The sequence below is a fragment of the Polyergus mexicanus genome, unplaced genomic scaffold, assembly GCF_030449975.1.
Source record: "Polyergus mexicanus isolate NDT 795.1 unplaced genomic scaffold, iyPolMexi1.0 SCAF_1, whole genome shotgun sequence".
In the NCBI taxonomy this organism is placed as follows: domain Eukaryota; kingdom Metazoa; phylum Arthropoda; class Insecta; order Hymenoptera; family Formicidae; genus Polyergus; species Polyergus mexicanus.
The window spans coordinates 6,411,967-6,433,745 of NW_027223321.1; the positions used below are offsets into that span (position 1 = coordinate 6,411,967).

Consider the following 21,779-nt stretch of genomic DNA (forward strand, 5'->3'; position numbering starts at 1 on the left):
ATTTGGGCATTCTTATATACGGACGCTTCTGAGACAAAGCGTCGCGCTCCTTAGTTACGCATATCTGGCGACTCATCGCTAACGCACAAGCGGTGAATGGGAGGCAATAGGCGTGAGCCACAGAATCTGGCCGAAATGTGCAACTATACTTCGTCCAAGGAGAGAATGACCTTGGTCCGGACGAAAACTCGTCCGTTTCGCGCAGGTCTCCACCCACAGAAGCCGTATCTACGTATACGGTATTGAATATCTCGCCATGTTCTTCCCACTTGGCCCGCTTATGCGCGGACCAAGGTCATTCTCTCTTTGGACGGAGTATAAATCCTAGCACTGATTTAGACGATATGAAAAATCGCGATACGAATGGACTTATACCGTTCCATTATCGAGTCGTGTATATTCGTAAACGTCGTGCAAAATCGGGCGAATCAAATTTCAGATATTCCGATTGCGAGATTCGGAATCGAGATGCTTATCTAAAAGATGTATGCAAATGCGAATATGCAGAAATACTTCGGGGATACCCGAAGTAAGAAGCAAGTATAGAGAGAGGAAACGAATGCATGGAATAGCGGATATTCTGATGATCCCTCGCGCTATTTGCGTGACAGATTCTCCCTATAAATTCTCCCTATAAATAACAAATCAATAAAGATGCTTTTATTTGCGCGAGAACTTTTATCCCCAGCTTATATATCGGTAAAAAATATACAGGATGATCTAGAATTAGACCGAAAAACTTTAAACGGTTATAAAGGATATCTAATCAAGTCAATTTTGCCAATAAACCCGTATCCGCAAAGTCGTTTTCGCACTAGAGAATTAAAAACTAACAAGAGCAAAAATCTCCGAAAAAAATTATTTTTTCAAAATTTTATTAATGTGATTAAAAAGAGATGTTTTTATCATAAAACTTTCGTATAAAACATTTTTTGATATCTCGAATAATTTTCGAGATATATCGAGAAGAGCAAATGATCGCTTTACGTATGAGGAGTGATTTCATCTCTTAGAATCGTTTTTGAGCCAACTAGAAATTTCTAAATTCATCTATTTATCCCTCTACATGGATGTAAAATTTCATCAAAATCAGAATTTCGTAAAGTTCCCTTGTTAGTTTTTGATTCTCTAGTGCCAAAACGGCTCGTTTACACGTTTGTTGGCAAAATAGGCTTGTTTTGGTGTCCTTTATAACCACCTGAAGTTTGATACTTATCGCTTTTTCTCTTTATCCGTACGTGCGTTTTTTGACGAATTTGTAATCGATGTATCTTTGCAGTAAAAGTTGTTTTCAATTTTCAGTACTTGTTTTGCAATTTTTCATTAAATTTCTCTCAAAGTAAATTCTTTTAAAATAAATTCTATACATTAAATAATGCATGTGCCATTATTTTCTCTCTTCATATGTTGACACAATCGAGTCGATACACTCGCCTGCATGCAGATGCCTCTTCGAGCGCACGCACAAGACAGCATCTGCATTTGTAAGAGTCCGCGCTCCGCGAGTATGGTCCTCGTGAGGCCCTTGTTGATGCGACCTGCGGTTCCTCTTTAATTAGAAAAAAACCTCGCGAGCTCACTTGGAACTCTCGGCTTAGAGAAGCTCACCGTTGCAGCGAGAGGTCGTCAACATCCACTCCCGAGTTATCCCTGAAATCTTCTTCCATCCCTCTGCTCATTCTTTCCAGCTCAATAAGCCCACTCCGAAACGCGTAAGACGGACGAGAGTTTGATCAAGAGTTGTGTAGATTCGAGCACGATTAAAAAGTTGTGGATTAAAAAATTGGCGCGAAATGCCCTAAAGGGGTTTCTTCACCGAGGATGATCCGTGTAACGTCCTGTCGATTAAACTGCTTGCAAGGGTGGCCGACAAGAGTGGAAAGACACACTCTGCAGAAATCTTATTTATTGAAATACTTACCAAAAATTAAAATCGTGATTTTGATCATCTTTATATTATTCTTTAATCGACACATTTTGTATGTAATAACAACATTCGTGCTTTTTTCTGCCATAGTTTCTAAGCCATATCGAGCTGCCCCCCCCCCACCTTGCAAAAATAAAAAAACAAATAGCATGCAATTATAAGCTATTTATGAGCTTTTATATCCCGCAAATTAAAAATTTTGAGCTCGTTACATTGAGCAGAAATTTAATACTTTTTGGGGGGGGGGGCTGAGTCGATATCGACTTAGCTCCCCCACCATTTAAAAATACAAGTATTTAATTAATCTTTACGGCAGAATTAGGAGCTATTTATGAGCTTTCGATCTAATATAGTTTTTGAACTAATATAATTTTTGAGCTCATCCCTTTAATCCATAAAACCACCCCACATCTCCCCGGCACAAGAGAGAACTATACTTAAAATGAAGGAAATTAATTATTTCCCGACTAAATATTGTTTATAGATTTATGAACTCGCAAAATATGTACATTTTGATTGTCGTAACTTCTTCTGCAAGAGTTTATAATTTATAATTTTATCATACAGCAGAAATATAATAGTATTCTTGCAAAAATAGTTACAATACAATAATCAAAATGCATCTATTTTGCGAGCTTATATAAATCGATAAACAATATTTAATCGGAACATAATTAATTTCCTTCATTTTAGGTTAGGTTCTTCTTGTGTTGAGTTCTTTCTTATGCCGGGAAGATGTGGGATAGTTTTATTGTAAAAGGGTTACAGCTCAATAATCGAAATTTGTGCATTTTGCGAGCTCATAAATTTATAAACAATATTTAGTCGGAAAATAGTTAATTTCCTTGATTTTAAGTATAGTTCTCTCTTGTACCACAGGGAGATGTGGGGTGGTTTTATGGATTAAGGGAATGAGTTCAAAAATTAAAATTATATTAGTTTGAAAGCTCATAAATAGCTCCTAATTCTGCCGCAAGGATTGATTAAATATTTCTATTTTTAAATGGTGGGGGGCTGAGTCGACTTCGACTCATTGTCAGTCCCCCCACAAAAAGTGTTAAATTCCTGCCCAATGCGACGAACTCAAAATTTTTAATTTGCGGGATATGAAAGCTCACAAATAGCTCATAATTGCGCGCTATCTGTTTTTTTATTTTTGCAAGGTGGGAGGGGGGGGGGCAGCTCGATAGGGTTAAGTTTCTCTCGTGATTCTAAGTTCCTTCTTTTCTGTATATACGAACCTATTTTGTGATCTTACTTTGTTCTTGTGAGAGAAGCGTTACTGCCTTTCGAAAGATTTCTTCTAATATAAATAACCAAATTTCTTCCTTGCTTTTCGTTCTTCGAACTGGTAGAAACTCGAATCTTTTACTACGAAATATTGACTTTTACTTTCGGATCCTCAATGTACGAGTACAATGCGTTACTTTCGAATAAGTGGATTAAAGGGATTTGAATAAGGCGATTAAAAAGTTTTGTCCGTGTAACGCGAATAAAACTGGCGAGATGAAAAGTGGAAGAATAGTTTATACGTTCAAGTTTCCATCGGAGACATGAGAAGGACTTGTTAATCGCGAATATTAAGTGCAGAATTTAATTTCCCATCTCTATTATTGCCAAGATTTCTCAAGTCAAGGCAATACATCATATCGTTGAATATTACTATTTCAATAATAATAATATTTCCCTGAGATTCCCGAATATAATAATTTTCTTTAACATCCAACTCTGGATATTTTACTCTGGATATTTATTATTCCTTAAATTCTTTTGATGACAATAAATAACAAAAAAGCTTTGTTCTCTATCTTTTCTCTGCCCATTGATTTAATTTTTCGGAATTTAAAAAATAAAGAAGGAGAGAGAAAAGAATTATAATCGCGATATTTCCGGACGTTCTCTTATCGACGAAATCGGAAAAGTGCTACTCACTATGGAACCTGTTTCCCCGCATTGCCAGCACCATATACATTCTGTGAAGAGTCTCTTTGGTGGCCTTCTCGTGCTTGTCACGTGCTCGCGCCTGCAGTCTCAATTCCATGTCGGCTGAGCAGCACACTTCGCCACCGCTTCTCGCGCTGCCACATATTTTCAGTTCTTTCGCTGTAAGAAGAAGGGAACATGGATTAATTTAAACTATCTTAACGAGATAGTATGTCGAGACGACTTGATATATTCGTTAATGCTATATATATTGTATCTGTCTCTCTTTTACTTGTCCGAATTTTATCGGACTTAGAAAATGACAATTGACGTAGCATAATAAATGTAAAAAAATAATAAAATAATAAATAATTAAGTATTTTATGATATATGAATAAAACGTTGAAGTGATACTATTTCTCTTAACGATATGTCACACAATCCATTTTCTTTGCTGAATTAAAAACAGAATTAAAAATGGCATTGGTAATCGAATATTACAACAAGAAACATTTTAAAAAGCATGCGCAAAATTTTCGTTTTTACATCCACGAGTCCATTGCTTTCTCTATTATTAGTTGAAACGTTTTCAAAATATATACACTTAAATGCGTTCGAAGAAAAAATGCTTGCAGCCGTGCAAGACGCTGGTCGAGAATTTCAGGTAAAAATGATTCAGTTCAGAGTATCTATGGTACATGCAATCCATTCGATGAAAAAAAAAAAATAGAAAACTCGTTTTTCCTTCCATGAAGAAAGAATGTACTTTTAAAGAGATTTATTTTTTTTTCGCACTTAATACTACTTCCTTTTCCATAAACACGTATATGTTATAGGTGCCATAAAACGCAATAAAATTAGTAGTTTCAATTCATCATCACGCTTTTACTTTTTATAAATTACTATTACAAAAAATGAGTATATATAACTAAAATGAGAAAGAAATACTATATATATATATATAATGTAAAATAGTCTTAATATATAAAAAAAATTGTGATGTATGTATCAACGTGTTTATTGCAGAGAGAAAGCAATGAGAAGAATTAATGGAGCATATATTGATATTTAAAAATTATGTTATTGTTCGAGTCTACGAATGGACGAAAATCATTCTAACTCTGAGAAGAAAATTCTATTCTGAGAAAAATTTCACGAAATGTAGAAAACATCTAACGTGTTTGCTCTCTCTCCCTCTCTCCCCTTCTTCCCTCCCTCTCTCACCCCACTCCTCCTCTCACTTTCTCGCCCCTCCCCTCTCTCCTTCTCCCCCTCCCCTCTCTCGCTCTTCAATTTTGTAATTACAGTTTTTGAAATAGTGGACACAAGTAACGCGCGTTTTTGCCGTTAAAATGGTCCGTTCGATGAAAGAGAGAGCATTACTTCTCGAGGGCATTCGAAAATGTTCTCGGCAAGGTAAATTCGGTGGATGTTTATTAAAGCGCATGTGAATACGGCTCTTTACGCGCCTCATTTCGTAATCCCTCGCAACATCTGACGAAATAATTACCGGATTCATCGTCGCTTTAATCCTCTTAACCAAAAGGTACTCAAAAAAGTCCGAAATTGCACACACGCGATGTATAATTGAATAATAATGATATTAGATCTTTACGTTATTATCTGCGCTATTGTTTCTAAAATAATCATCAATACATCATATATGATGTAATTACGACAAATAATATCAACGTAATTTTATACAACAGTTCATCCGATCGAAATTGCGGCTCTAAGTGACAACAATCAGCTGTCTCGCTGTCCATCGTTAAAGCTAATCAGATCGCTAGAAATCGTGTTTCAAGATGCGCGTAATTGAGTTAAGCTTCGTGACGAGACCAAACTCCGATAAAGTCGCACACACGCGATACAGATTATTCGTCGTCGCGTGCGATTTTCTCCACGAATGTTGCGGATAAAACGGTAAGATGCAGGAATTGGGGGACTCCTTATATATGACTTGGCTTGACTTTCTACGAGAATGCTTCGTCTTGATACAGTTCAATCCATTTTAGAATAGCGTACAATGAATGTTTGTGATGAATCTATAGGAAAGAATGTCGTATTCGCCAAAAAGGCATGCTACGCATTTTACGCAAACAATATAATTTAAGAAATAACAAATTAATTTTTTGAGAAAAAATACACAATTAATTAATTGCGTAGACTAAAAAATCTTTAACAAGCAACGTATTATGTGTAGCTATATATAAATATAATATACAGAGCGTCTCATTTTAAAAACGCACCTCGATAATTCTCTAACGAAGCATTTTCAGCAAAAATGTTTTAGACAAAAGTTGTATGATTCAGAGGGTGACATATGATGAAAATATGGACTTGATCTTGAGTAACCTTTTCAAGGCCAAGTCAATGTGATCGATGTTTTCTTAAATGGAACCCTCCATTTTTTATTGCATATTCTTGTAGCTTTCAAAACACTATAATAAAGTATTTTTTCATTAAGTACTTTTTGAGTTATTTTATATTTTAATCTGACATATTTTGATATAAAAAAATAAAATCTCTCGTAAAATATTTAGTTTTCGATAATCTTACCGTAATACTTTTATGTACAGAATAATGAGACAAATCAATTAGTGTAAAGAAAAAAACAAATAATCGTTTAAAAAAATATATTGTAAATAATTACATATTTTTTTTTTAAAACAATTATTTTTGTTTTTATACTAATTGATTTGTCTCATTATTCTGTACATAAAAGTATTACGGTAAGATTATCGAAAACTAAATATTTTACGAGATATTTTATTTTTTATATCAAAATATGTCAGAATAAAATATAAAATAACTCAAAAAGTACTTAATGAAAAAATACTTTATTATAGTGTTTTGGAAAGCTCTCGACATAAGCTATAAATGTGCAATAAAAAATAGGGGGTTCCATTTAAGAAATTAAAGGTGTCCTTGACTTGACCTTAACGATGTCATCCAAGGTCAAACCAATCTTATGTTCCCCTCAAAACCATACAATTTTTGTTCAAAACGTTTTTCTCTAAAATGCTTAATTTTTGAAAGAAAAGGGGTGTACGGGTGATCTAGGACACCCTGTATATATATATATATATATATATATATATATATATATATATAATTTTAATATATATATATATATTATTTTATTGTATGATTTAACTTTTTATCAGTGTTGGCAATGGTTTGGAATGGATATCAATTAATTAATTAAACGCAATGTAATTTAAAACATAATTGACTGTAACATCTTTTGAGCGAGATTTTATCTTCGACGACAGAAAAGCAATACGAGACAACCGTATCCCGATCGGGTTACTCCGTTGCTGGATCAAAATTGGATTACTTTTCTCGTTAACTCTTCGTATAGATGGAGAGAAGGGAAAGAAGAGAGAAAAGAACGACATCGAGCAATCCCGCGGAAATGAATCGGGATTACTTTTACAACGTGTCTCTCAAAGTTCCCAATAAGCGTGGCATGGATTTGTGTTGGGAACGCGAAGAGATAAAGGAAAGACGGCGAGTATAAAATTAGTTCAAACCGTGCGGTATTAGCGGATAAGTGATGTAGCTATAAAGACTGATAAAAGCGATCGAGAGGAACGATCGGCGTTGAATTCCGACGAAATCGTCTGGATCGATAGGTACGCGGTTTGCGTTCGGAACGATACTGGGAACGATATTGGGCAAAGAAGAGCGATTTACGACGTTACTCACGAACTCTTCTTTTTTTTCTTTATTAAAGCGAGAAGCTACGCCCGTTTCATCAATATTCTCCGAATAAATATCAACTATCATTTGTTTAAAAGAAAAAAGTCATAAACCATATTTTGATAAAAAGTGTAGAGCTTTCTGAAATGTATGCAAAGCTTCTTAAGGATGTATGTGTCATATGTCAAAACATATTGATAAAAATATGAAAATTTCGTAGACTGTTTTATTATTTCTTGTAAATATCTGTGCAAAACCTGAGCACAATTCTCTTAATGATTTGGAAATTATTTAAATTTAAAGTTTGTATTAATTCTTACGGATATTCATGTATTGTAACACTTATTGACGAATTTGACAAGAAAACAACATTGCCAGCAAAATAAAAATTTTCGCATATATTAACAAAACTGTAATAAATATTTATACAAAATTTAATTTAGATCTATTTACTCGTTTAAAAATTATTTACAAAAAATTGTAACAAAATACTTATAGTAATCCAAAATCTTCCTGTAATTAATCTTTTTTTTTGTTTTTTTTTTGCAGTTGATTTCCAAGGGTATTTACGATTAAAAGTTTTGTCATGAATTAAAAAAAAGATATATTGTCTTTTAAGAACATGTTAAAAACTATATTATTTTATGATAATTTTTTTCATAATCCAGATTTATTTATTTGATTTTCCAAACAATATAAATATAAGAAATATGTCTTTCTTTTAATTTCGACAGCTTTTTGATACTATTGTACAGTCAGAACACTCTTAACGTTTCTATGAGTTTTTCGAATCTTCGAAATGCGCCTTCCATCCCGGCAGCGAATCAAGAGACACGATAGTGTCACGCGCCAAATCATGCACAACAACAGCAAGGCGTACCGTGTATCTTCACGCGAGCCGGTCAGTTAAAAGTAACTGAAATTATTAGATTTCAATAACGGCTGGACTGATTGAAATCTTACTAGGCTTAATTGATAGCTTGTATTAATTATTAATTATATAACGAAAATATCGTTATTTTCACTCTATGTGTCGTGAATGGTCATATTATGACGCAAAGTCACAATGTGGAAATTTTCACTTAAGAAACGTCGACATCGACGACGTAGTCGACCATATGAAAATGTACTTTTCTAACTTTACACACAAGATGGCGTTAGTTGAAAATAAAGTTATCGATTAATGCATAATACTGTATTGCGAGCACAATTACCATTTTTATTATTGTCGGTAATAGTTATTAATAGATGTATCATTCTCTTTCGTTATCTCTCGCTCTCTTTTCTTAATTCCTGCTTTCTTTCTCTTTCTCTTCGTTTTTCGCCTATTACGCCATTGTGCATGTACGTGCGTGTGCTTAGAGATGAGTACGAATAATAATGCTGTATATATATATATATATATATATATATATTAATAAATTTGTAACAAATCTGTACAGAGCCAAATAAATCAAGAAGGTTTCGTAAATATTCTTTAGGTTTTTCCACTATCCAAATAATAAATTTTATTTCGATAATGATCCCAATAAATCATTTAATCTGACTGCATCCGTTATGAAAAAAAGAAGTAAATGTTTATTGTAACACTCATAAAATGTATGTTATAGTACATATTTCTTATTGTGAGCCGTATATGTATATATACACACTTCGCGCTGCTAAACTAAACAATATGCTAAAATTAATATTCTTTAATACATTTACATTGTAGTTATTGATGTAACTAAATTAAATATATTTCTATAAAATTAAATTTAAATCTAAATTAAATTTGTTATCTGTTGGTTTTAATATATACTTTGAAAGTTAGCAGTGCCAAATTTTTTAAATTAAATTTTTTTCTATTTTTTTCTATTTGTATTAATTTTCAATTTTTGTATAGATTTTTAATTTTTTATATTAATTCCTAAGTTTTAATTTTTCTATCAATTTTTTATTTAGTTTTCTATGTTTTGTATTTTTGGATATATTTTTTCTTTTCATATTGGAAATAAATAAATTTTATATAGCATAAATTTTTATTTTCAGTTAACGCAAATTGTTGATATCATTATTTTTGTAGAATATATTTGTATCATTTTTTGGGGATTAAAATATTCTTATAAGTTTTTATTTTCAATAATTTAAAATAACAATATTTTATAAATATATATAAATACAGTTTTTCACAAGTGGTGCATGTATTTGGCGCCTTTTTTTATCTTTTTTTTAAAAAGGTAAGTTTTTAGTAATCCTAATTCGAGAAATCTGATGTCCTTAATATTTCTTAATATCCCTTAATATCCTTAATTTCAGAGATCATGGCACCGGCGAACAAAGCTACGAGAGTTGGGGAAGCTTCGCGAGAGGTGATGCGCCGCTTTTACGTGCGCGATTAAGAGGCCTCGCAATATACAGACGCAATAAATCTTTCGATGTCGCCGTCCGTCGTGTAAGGCCGGGGTGTTAAAAGGGCGCTGGAGGACAAGGTGGCGGAAAGGGGACGACGGCTGATTCGAAGGCTGTTAAAAGCGACCCTGAAGAGCTCGCGTAAAAGCTCCGAGCGAGGCGTAACAGGGTGCTGTTTGTTAACGACGTCGCGACGCCGGATTATCGTCGCGACGTCGCCTTCGAGACGAGCAGTCGCAAATCGGCGATTGCATTTTCTCACTTAGAAACATTTCTAAATGCTATTTTACATCAGTATCTCTATTGTCTCTACGTATTTAATTGGATAATCATGTCTCATTTATAGGGTGTATATTCAAATCTTGTAAAAAAATTCCCTGATTCTCCATTTTTGCTCCACATTGTTATCCATCGTACTTTTGTTCAAAATTGCAGGTAAAGAAAATATTTTAAAAGATTTTTTGGTGCTATTTCCTAAAATAAGTTTCTTTGTTGTACGCATTTCCTAATCTTTTTCATTCATACGAAGAGAAAAGACAAAGCGCTCAAGTTTTATATGCTAGATTTACAAATATATTGAAAATAAACTAAATAGCTTTTGTTAAGATAAAAATGTTTAACTTGTATAGCATTTTCATTTTTTATCACTAAAAATTAAAATAAAAAAATAAGTACTACATATGCAATATTTTGTTAAGACATTGAATATATAAACAGAGATATCGGCGGATTGCCTACTGCTTACAGTATAAGAGCAAAATGATTAAAAAAATAATTTTTTTTTTAAATTCCCCGAGTCCCAATAAAATTCCATGAGAATTCCTTGATTTCTCCAGGTACAAAAAAATTCCCTGTGAATTCCAGTTTTCTATGTTTTTTTCCCCCAATTTTTCATGTCTTTCCAGGGAGTAGATACTCTATCATCCATTTTGTATATTTATTACCTAAAAACAGTAGAGCAACAGATTTAGGGAGAACATTTTTTTCACATTACGCGAGATATCTCGTTTAAAAGCCGGTCGGCTCACTCTCTTTCTCCCTCTCCCCCCCCCCCCTCTTTCTATATATATATATATACATATATATAAGCATTTTAGATCATACACGAAAATCCTCGAAATTCTCGAGACCTAGATTGATCGAGATATTCAACCCAATGCGTTTGGTTCCTTTTTACCTTCGGTGAACGAGGAGGATTGCTAAACTTAGGTTAGTTTCAGGATCGATTATCCCGAGACCAGAGAACGTGTGCGACGCGCCCACGTGCTGTTGCATCGCCATCGTTCATTGGACAGTCGGCTTAACGACCGATTAACTACGGGTTAATTCGAGCGAGCGATCTGGCCGTTCTCTCTTGCTTTATTTATTCAGTTTTTATAAACAAAAGGTCAGTCTTTACGCTTGTCTCCGTTCCCGTTATCGATTAGCAAATTTCACAATCTACGCGATCGTACCCGATAGAGAATGAGAGAACATTATGCAAGGTCGAGAGGACAATAGGTATTGGAGAAAAATTTCACGAAGGAGACTGTCCGAAAAGGAAATTTAATCTGAGAGTTTGTTAAATAAAGTCAAAACGAAATCTTATGTTCATAAAGACTACGGAAAAAATTTAAATCAATAGAGGAGAGAGAGAGAAAAAGAGAGAGAGAGAGAGAAAGAAAAAGTTTTAATTAATGTTACAGCGTATTAAAAATAAAAAATAAAAATAAATGCAATAAAAGTAATTAAAAGTAAAGCTTAATAATTAGTAATGCTTATGTATTTTATCTTTTAATCTTATGAACTCGACAGCTACATCGCGGCAATCGCGTATACAAGGTATTCCATACAGATAAGAGTACAGACTGGTACTATCGTAATAAGTATCTTTTATCTTTGTCAAAATTTCCGCAAAAATGTATCTTTTTTGAAATATCTCATTTTTTAATGAGATATTTCAAATGCCAATATAACACATTTTTGCTAGTTTTTAATTCTTTGTATAAAAACTGAATATTTTTGTAACAATTAAGTCTAATATTTACATTATACATATATATATATATATAATATTACAGGACTTTTCTGTTCAGTTTACTATGCTCTAGCCGCTCACGAGCGTTGCACAATCTTTACCGAACACCCAGTATATATATATATTTTCTTGCGGGGAATTACTCAGAAGAACCTCCCTTACAACATATTTAAGCGGCGATAAAATCGGCGAGGTGTAACCTTTTATGCATATTTATTAAGATTTATTTCATTATAAAAAGGTAAATATTAGACTTAATTATAACAGAATTTTCAAAATTTTTATATAAAGAATCAAGAAACAGTAAATGCATCATATTGCCGTATTAAGAAATAAGATACCTATTCCGAAAACGTGCGATTTAATTCTGGAAATTTTGCTAGAAAAAAGATTCTTATTTTTTGAAAAAAATTATGGTAGATCTCTGCATCTCTACCTATACAAGATATCTTATATACGATCGATAATATATGCTATATCCGTAAAAGTCCTATTCAATTGGCTACGCACGCGATGAAATCCAGCCCATCTTGCAATTTCCTTGCGGAAAATTGGCGTATCTGCATGTCATTGCTGGCGTTTTCCCGCCGAAGAATAGATTCCCAATCGAATACCAATTTTTTCCAACTTTGTGATAAGAAGTCATCTTTTTTACACAATGGCGAAAGACGCGATTTTTTACATGTCACGCTTCGCTCCTTATTAGGGAATATCAAAAAGCAATCGTATATTTAAAATCTGCGACGATTTTAAAAATACCTTTCACGTTTATTTAAATTTTTTCATTTACTCTTTCTATCAATATTTGACAGATTTGGTACGCAAAACTAATCAAATATTTTTTATTTAAAAAAAAAACCGGTAATTATTTACATCAACGGACACCTCGCCGATGACCTTGACCTTGACATATGTTGTCAAGGATATCATTTTGAGTAACTTCTCCTTATAACTTTATCGGCGATCATTGTTTATTAAAAAGTTATTAACAAATAAAGTTTGAGAAATAAAACGTAATTTTTACATAAGTTTGTAATCTCCACGCAAAAAGCAAGATCCATCCGCATCAAGACGTTGTATAACTCAAATCAAATTTTCAGAAATAGATTTAAGTTAGGTTATATCTTTCGGAAGCAGAGCCCGCCCGTAGGGGGAGAGCGGAACCCGCTGCGTTCACGCATATACTTTCCCATTCACACAATAATCATGAGGTGAATCTCGCTTCGCATTGTAAAGTATATGCGTGGACATAGTGGGTTTCGCCCCCACCCCTCTACGGGGGGCTTCACTCTTGAAAGATATAACCTAACCCAAATTTATTTCTGATCAACCTTATCTCTGAAAAGATATAACCTAACCCAAACTTATTTCTGACCCAAACTTATTTCTAATTCTTGGGGGGCTCCACTTCCGGAAGATATAACCTAACCCAAACCTATTTCTGATTTAAAACTAAAATTTGGTGTGGGTTACGTTGTATAACTCAAACCAAATTTTCAGAAATAGGTTTAGATTAGGTTATATCTTCCGGAAGTAGACCCCCCCCCGTAGGGGGAGAGCGGAACCTGCTACGTTCACGCATATACTTTCCCATTCACACAATAATCATGAGGTGAATTTCGCTTCGCATTGTAAAGTATATGCATGGACATAGTGGGTTTCGTCCCCTCCCCGCCTACGGGGGGCTTCACTCTTGAAAGATATAACCTAACCCAAACTCATTTCTAATATAAAACTAAAATTTGATTCAAGTTACGCTATATAACCAACACCAAACTTTAATTTCGAAGCTTCAAGCTTTAACTTTAAATATATGAAAAATTATAAGAGACCGCCGATTAAGTTATAAGAAAAAGTCACTCAGGGTCATGTCCTTAACAACATATATCAAGGTCATCGGCAAGGTGTCCGTTAATGTAAATAATTACCAAAAAATCTATTATATATTTACTATAATTTCGTTTTTAACAACACTAATTATTTCTCTAATTCCTCGTTTTCTTGATACATGGTTTCCCTCATTTTTAACGATAAATACATTTTTGAAGCTTTCAATTTGATTTTCACATGTCGTTTTTGTAGCGTTTGTAGAATGAATTATCGTTGGCGCTAATTTCGCATCGCAACACAGAATCAATTCGCGCATATACGTGTATTCGAATTAATTACTCTCATCCCGTTTAAAGAGCGCATCTACTGGACGAATCGTTCGATTCCGTTAAATACCTCATTCGATGTTTTATGCTGGAAAGCTTATTGTGCGCTCGCAAACGCCTGGAAAGACCTGTTCAAAATGTTGCCATTTTCAATATCGCAATTGCCATCTCGTTAAAAAGATTTGCTTGTTGAAATAAAAAAGTTAGAAATTTCTCTGTACTGTGATGGATCAAAACAACAAACGACAATGCATCAATATTTGTTTTACGATGAGACAAATACATGCTAACTCAAAGTAGCTCTGCTAATGGAACCGGATATTGACATGTGCTAATAAATATTTATAGCCGAGAGAAAGAGAGAGAGAGAAAGAGAGAGAGAGAGAGAGAGAGAGAGAGAGAGAGAGAGAGAGAAAGATGGGAGAAAGAACGATTGCATGTTTGCCATACGATAATTGTCAATATCGAGATATCAGGCCTCGCATGCGTCCCTGGCGCATACAAAACGCCACGGGAAATAGAGAAATTTCTATGACAAGTGAATTCGCCCAAATACGCACCCGCGAAATCCGATCCTGCCATCCATTGGTATCTCATATATTATCGTATGGCATTCGCCGTCACTGCGTCACGGGAAAAGCGCAACAAAATATACCGTTGATATTTATAATTCAAGAGAGAAAGAGACGTAGAAGAAGTATGACAGTTTGTGCGTTTTACAAAAAAAAAAAAAAAAAAAAAAAAAAAAAAAAAAAAAAAAAAAAAAAAAAAAAGGCTTCAATTTATCTCGACATAAGGAAAGAAAGAAAGATTACATGATTTCTTGCTTTTAACATTATAATTTCAATAGTAGCTACAGTGACTGGTTAATGTGGCCCGTGTCATCCTTTTTCCGAATATCTCTCCGAGGTAAAGAGAAGGAGAAAAAATATGGACGCTAAATGCATCGATAAGGATGACTAATTACGAACAAATCCCGCAGTGCGTAAATAAATTATGTCGCGCATACACGTGATGCACGCACCACAGTCTCGACACTTGTTTAATATCCCTACGGCGCGTTACCCTCGCCTAATGAAAAAAAAGAAGAAAAGAAAAACAAAACTTATGTAGAGAGAGAGAGAGAGAGAAAGAGAGGGAAGATCACGCAAATGCAAATTAATTGCGCCGACCGAAACAATATACGTATCCTGAGATTAATTTCGCGACGAATGTGTTTAAGCTCGAAGATTAATGTCGAGCATATACGTTTGGATAGGAACCGCAATACGCCTGTGTGGAACGAAAAATGCAGCGATAAGGATGACGAATCGAGAGAAGGTGGCGTATCGTGAATTTACACCACGTTTCGTATATATCTATATATCATTCCGTATATATGTATATCATTCCATGTATATCTGATGATGCGGATATGCAGTGAATTTTTCCTACTAATTAGCTTATTAATTCAATTAAGCTGGTAATTAAACTGAAATTAGCAATGCAATAATAAAGTTTGTTCGAAATTTTATGAACGAAGAAAATGAATTTTAGATGTATTGCGATTTCTTCATTAAAATGATCATAAGCATCACATGAATTGTAAAAAGATTATATATATGTGTGTGTACGTATCCTCTTTTTTTTGAGATTAAAAAAAAAGGTATCATGAATATTCTTGCCTCAATTATTTTTCCTCACAAGTTTAATAAAATTTACAGTTCTAATCGAGGGAAGTAATGATCGCAAATAAATGGAAAAAGTGTATTATATTATTTGCAATATCTCTCTCATAAATATTTTTCTCGTTGATGGCGGTCAGAGGCCAACGCATGTAATCGCATGCATAGTTATATGAGTCCTTCACAATATTTTAATTAATATGGCTAAATTTAAATTAATTTGAAAATAACGTGTTGCGAATTTTTCTTCTGCGCGACAATTGCATTTTAAGTTTAAATTATGGATGTAATATTTTCACTGATATAATGCACACACTGTGGAATATTAAAAAGTATCGTTAATTATAGTGTAACGTGACAGTTTTTATCGTCCGTCGCAAAAGCATGATCAGGGAAGTATTATATGCTGTCGAAAGACATTTTTTAATGGTTCAATCTTTTCGCAAAGCAACACACGGAAGCTCAATCCTAGGATGACAAGACAATTGAGAGTAAAGAATCTGTTTCGTGTCATATTTTCGCTCATCAGTTATCTGACAAACCGAGAAGATGCAGAAGCGAGGCTTAAGAATGTTTTGGCATTATAATGATAGCAAAAAAATTGTCAAAATTTAAGAAAAACATCTCTTATGTTTGAACTGTTTAAAAAATCAAATAAATAAATTTGGATTATAAAAAAAATGAAAGTACTGAAAAATAATATGGTTCTTTATAAAAGAAAATATATTATAATTAATATTTTTCCTAATTTATGACAAAAACTTTTGATCATGGATATCCTAGAGGAAGGAAGAAAATAAATAAGTAATTTATATAGAAAGATTTTGAGTTAGTATAAGTATAATATTTTGCTACAATTCTTTGTAAATAACTCTTAAACGAGTGAATTTTTATCAAATTTTGTACACATATTTATTAGAGTTTTGTTCATATATGTAAAAATTTTGATTTCGCTGGCAATGTTTTTTCCTTGTCAATAAGTGTTACAACACGCGATTTTTCATAAAAATCAATACAAACTTTAAACTTAAATAATTTTCAAACCGTTAAGAGAATTGTGCTTAAGCTTTGCACAAATATTCAGATGAAATAGTAAAATACAAAAATTTGCATGCTTTTGTCAATATGACATATGACATATTAAGAACAATCGACGCAAAACATTCGGATGCGATTCCTTGCGTATGCCCGAGTTGATGAAATAAATTTTTATAATAAAGTTACTGATTTCACTGCCGATAATTAAATCAATCGCATCATACATTAACCATTTGTTCCTTCAACATTCTCTTTTCCGCGAGTGTAACTTTCAATGCTTAATTTATCGAGATTTTTTTATAATCCTGAAATCATTCATGTCTCGACATTTTTGTGTAAAGAGAGAAACTCACTCGAAATCGCATAAAGAATCTCGCACCGACCAAAGGCACTTCGTATACGACCGTCGCCGCGGAATACAAATGGCAACGGCATCGAGTGAGTGGCGTCGCGCGCAGCCAACATGGAAACTCCCCCGAAGTTTGCAATCCCTTAAATATTTGCAGATCTCCAAAGCGCGAGGGAGACGCGACGGGATGAAAGGAGACGCGGAAACGAGATTGGCGACGACGACGGCTGTTTCGTGCGGTAAAGTAAAGCGTCTTGGATGAAATTGAAAATAGGACGGAAATTAATGGAGGCTCGGGGTCTCTCTCTCGCGGATACTAAATATTTGCGCGGCAACCGACACGACAGGAATTTCCATGGAGCCCGCGAAAGTCCCCTCCCTCCACCCTCGTCACTCGTCTATTCTCGAGAGGGAATAAGAAGAAGAGAGGGAGAGACTCTTAAATCACTTCCTTCGGCAAAACTGAAATTTCCGACAGGAAGTTGGGGATGCCATTGGACCAGCAATCGTGGATGCCAAACGATTACGTTTAAACGCCTATGGGCTTCTTGTTCGTCTTTGTGATTCGTATCAAGATATTTGATTGTCGATAAAAGTGAAAGAAATATCGGTCGAACAGTGTGGTCATAGTCAGAAATAAATATTTAATTTCAAAAAAAAAAAAGGGAAAAGAGAGAGCACACTTTAACGAGAAATTCGTATTCTATTTTACTTAAGCTAACATTACAGAATTCATTTTTCTTGTATACAAAATAAAACAAAGTTTTCGATTTAAATGAAGAAATTACGTAACGTAACGTAACATATTTTCATGCATTATATCCTGCGAGTTTGACTGTCAGCGGCAAACATGCATCGTTTCGACAAACGAGCTCGCTCGCCGACTAAAACGTAACAATGTATCCCTGGGGATTCCCTCTGCGCTTATGCCATTATGAGAGTATGGCGACTATAATCGCATTCGATGGGGCGTATGAGGCTTCTGACATGAGCATTCGCCATTACATCTCCTTTTGTGCCCGTGAATTTCCGTTAAATATTGGCTAGCAAATCACCATCAAACCAACTCTGGAACCGCGATTCTTTCGCTTTCCATGTATAAAGAGAGAACATACACCTCCCCCATCTATATACGCGCTTCTAATATATGACCAAGCGACTTTGCATAAAGCAGTCGTTTGCGAACGATGCATTCGGCGATTCATAAACGAAAGCGTGGCCGACAATTGCGACTAACAATCTCTCTCGCAATAATTGTGAGAGCGCGTGAATAAATGTGGGGAGAATCTTTCGCCGACAATCCCCTTGCACGCGCGCCACTCAATAGCGATACTGTATACACGGCCGTGCGAAAGAAAGAGACGCGTCTGCAAAGTTTCACGTGGCACCCTACGACCGCTGAAAATCGAAACTCGTTTGCGCTCGATAATCGAGGGTGAGTCTCGCCGCTTGGTGCGTGCGAACCGAACAGCGTGGACAACCGTGCGTACGCACACGCGTACAAACACAACACACGCCCTAGAACCCTTCAGGGTCGATGCCATCAACGGGGTGGTTCATGCGTGAGGGTCATTTCGATTCGGTCGACGGGAAAATGTTTCCGAGTTGACTCCACTCCACAGAGAGAATTGCTGTTTTGTACGTTATAAATCTACGCGAGAAAAATTTTCAATAAAGTTTCGCGTGATTGATAGATGAGATAAGGCTTCAAAAATATATACAAGATGTCTAAGATTGTAAAAAGATTCCTTGAGAATTTCCTAATTTTTCAAGCAATTGTTCAAAATTCTACGTAAAATTAGAGAATTTTTAAATAAAATTTTTTAAAATAAGTTTTTTTCTGTACGTTTTCTAATGTTTTTCACTCATACAAAGAAAAATTAAACCGCTTAAATTTTAAATATTAAATTTAAAAATGTACTGAAAAAAACTGAATGACTTTTGTAAGATAAACATTTTTCATTTGCATCATATTTTTATTTTCTATCTTTAATTATAAAAATTACAATAAAAAATGTGTACTCAGTATTTTTTGCTATGACAATGAACATATAATCAAAGAGAGAAAGATATACTATATTTATAACATATTTGAAACATATAATTCACAATCATTGGCCGATCAGATTGCTGATGCTTGTATCATAAAAACAAAATAATCAAAGAGAGAATTTTTGAAAAAGTTCCAATAAAATTCCATGAGAATTTCCTGATTTTTTAAGATAAAAAAAAATCCCTGAGAATTATAGATTTTCTAAGTTTCTCCAGGGAGTAGACACCCTATATATGTGCTAAATAGCCCAGAAAACAGCCGTTTTATTGTAAAAATTGTGTGCCACGAAATTGATTTCTTTTTAAAAATATTAAAAACAAAACTCACATTTCTTCGATTTTATTTATTTTTTCTCTTATTTTTCCCAAATTTCTATCTTTCTTATTTTTACTTTCCATTAGAAAAACCAACTGACCAATATTTATAATTAGAAACAAAAAATAAGTTCAATTTCTTCAAATCATTTTTTTTTAAATCAATTATTATCTTAAAAAAGACAAACGTAAATTTTTATATATTATATATCTCGTTTAATAATGTTTTTTAATATCAGCTCAAATTAATAATTAAATATTTAATAAAAAATTAAATATTTACATATCTTTCCATATATTTTCCATTATTCTGACTCCTATACAATTTTATAAAATTTAATAATCTTTTTTACAGAGCAACTGTATAATCCCATCTTGGAGATGCCAGAAAAATTTATTTTTATTGCATTCGTAAGCGCAATTGCATGTGAATTGAAATATTCAAATCGTCCGGATTGCCATCGATCCATAGTATATATCTGGATGGCGGCTACCGGGTGTATCAATACAAACTGATGTCCACATTCTAAACGGATATTGACGAGTAATGAAAGTTGCACATATTGTGCATTGGAGATTGCGGCAGGAATCGTTGTACAGTTATTGCTGATAATCTAATTTGCATCTTTTGATGGATTACTTGATTATTACGATCAGATAATTACGAAATTGTCGTAACTTTCTCTCTTTAATTCGATTATAATTATAGATTTTTACTCTCTTCAAGTCTTTGTACTTTAATACGCAATGCAATAAATTATGGTTGACTTAAAAATTATTAAAGATTAAAACCGATTGAAAATGATTCCATAAGACAAAATGTTCACTTGAGAGATTTTTTTATCGGGAATCAATTTTGAAAGTTAAGAGCCACTCTAGATGTGTCTCGAATAAATCGTTAAAGTTGTATGTTTGCAAGAAACATTATTCAAAGTAAAATTGACAATAAACTTCTGAATTGATGTTCATTCAATTATTTCACTTTCTATATATAAAGATGATTTAAAAATAATATATGAATATAATAATATTCATATAATATTATATATATGTGTATATATATATATATATATATATATATATATATATATATATATATATACCTATATATATGTATTGTATATACAGAGTGACCTGCAATAACCGCCCACTAAGTACATAGCGTTATTCTTTATCAAAAACTGAATCGAAAAGTCCTAAACTATTTTTTTTTATAACGCTTAATAAAAAAGTTATTATTGAGTAAAGTCGAGCCAATCAGCGCCGACATTTAGCCGGGCGCACATCGATGAACCGCGCTTCCGGTTAGTGTGCGTGAGCGTTCGGCAGCGCACACTGGGTGCTTTCGATTGAGTAATTCAAGTCGACACAAGTCTAGTAAAATCATTATTTGTGCTTCTTTCAATACCAGTGAACAACAAAGATAGAATGATACTCTGTGTCGACTTGAGTCACTAAATGGAAACCACCCATTATCAGGCGCGCGGCTCACTAACGTGCGTCCGGCTAAAGGTCGGCGCTGATTGGGTTGATTTTACTTAATGATAACTTCTTTATTAAGCGTTATAAAAAAAAAAAAAAAATGATTCAGGATTTTTTGATTCAGTTTTTGGTAAGGAATAACGCTACATATTTAGTGGGCGATTATTGCAGGTTAGGTACGTATTTAGTGGGCGATCATTGCAGATTAGGTACGTATTTAGTGGACGATCATTGCAGGTTAGGTACGTATTTAGTGGGCGATTATTGCAGGTTTGGTACGAATGCACGGAGTTTTGTTTACAATGCAAACACAAGCCTGTCAATGACCTTCAATCTTCGAAACAAAAATAAAAAGAAACATTTCGAAATTATTCGTTCTTATAGTTCATAACTTCAGAAGTCAATATCTCTTGAACGAAGCGTTTGCGAGCATACTTCCAGAGAAAAATCTTTTCTTGTTTTAAAGTCCTAAATTCATATTTCAAGTTTGGCCATTTAACCCGGGAATACCCTGTATATGGATATTTTTTTAAAATTAATTATATCTCTCTGTAATAAAGACTTTGATAGAAAGAGCGATATTGGGGAAAGTTTAGAAAATAAGCGATTCTTATAAGAATATTGCCCATTGCGTTGTTAGCGCAATACTTTGCGATGCGCGCAAATTCCAAAACTGCGAAAGTCTGATGAAATCGGATCGTAGATAAATACGCATCTATAATAGCAACCGAAACTTTTTTGTGCGTCCAGTTGCGGCGTG

The 21,779-nt window shown here is 33.8% G+C and overlaps 1 protein-coding gene across 1 annotated transcript in view; it reads right to left on the reverse strand.

Annotated features, from left to right (window-relative positions):
* The window catches only part of Dlp (glypican dally-like), a 184,835-nt gene that overhangs the window by 19,802 nt on the left and 143,254 nt on the right, over window positions 1–21,779 (reverse strand). The window contains exon 2 of the mRNA XM_070296578.1: window positions 3,860–4,030. Coding sequence (XP_070152679.1) covers window positions 3,860–4,030 — 171 coding nt within the window. The remainder of the gene's footprint in view (window positions 1–3,859; window positions 4,031–21,779) is intronic.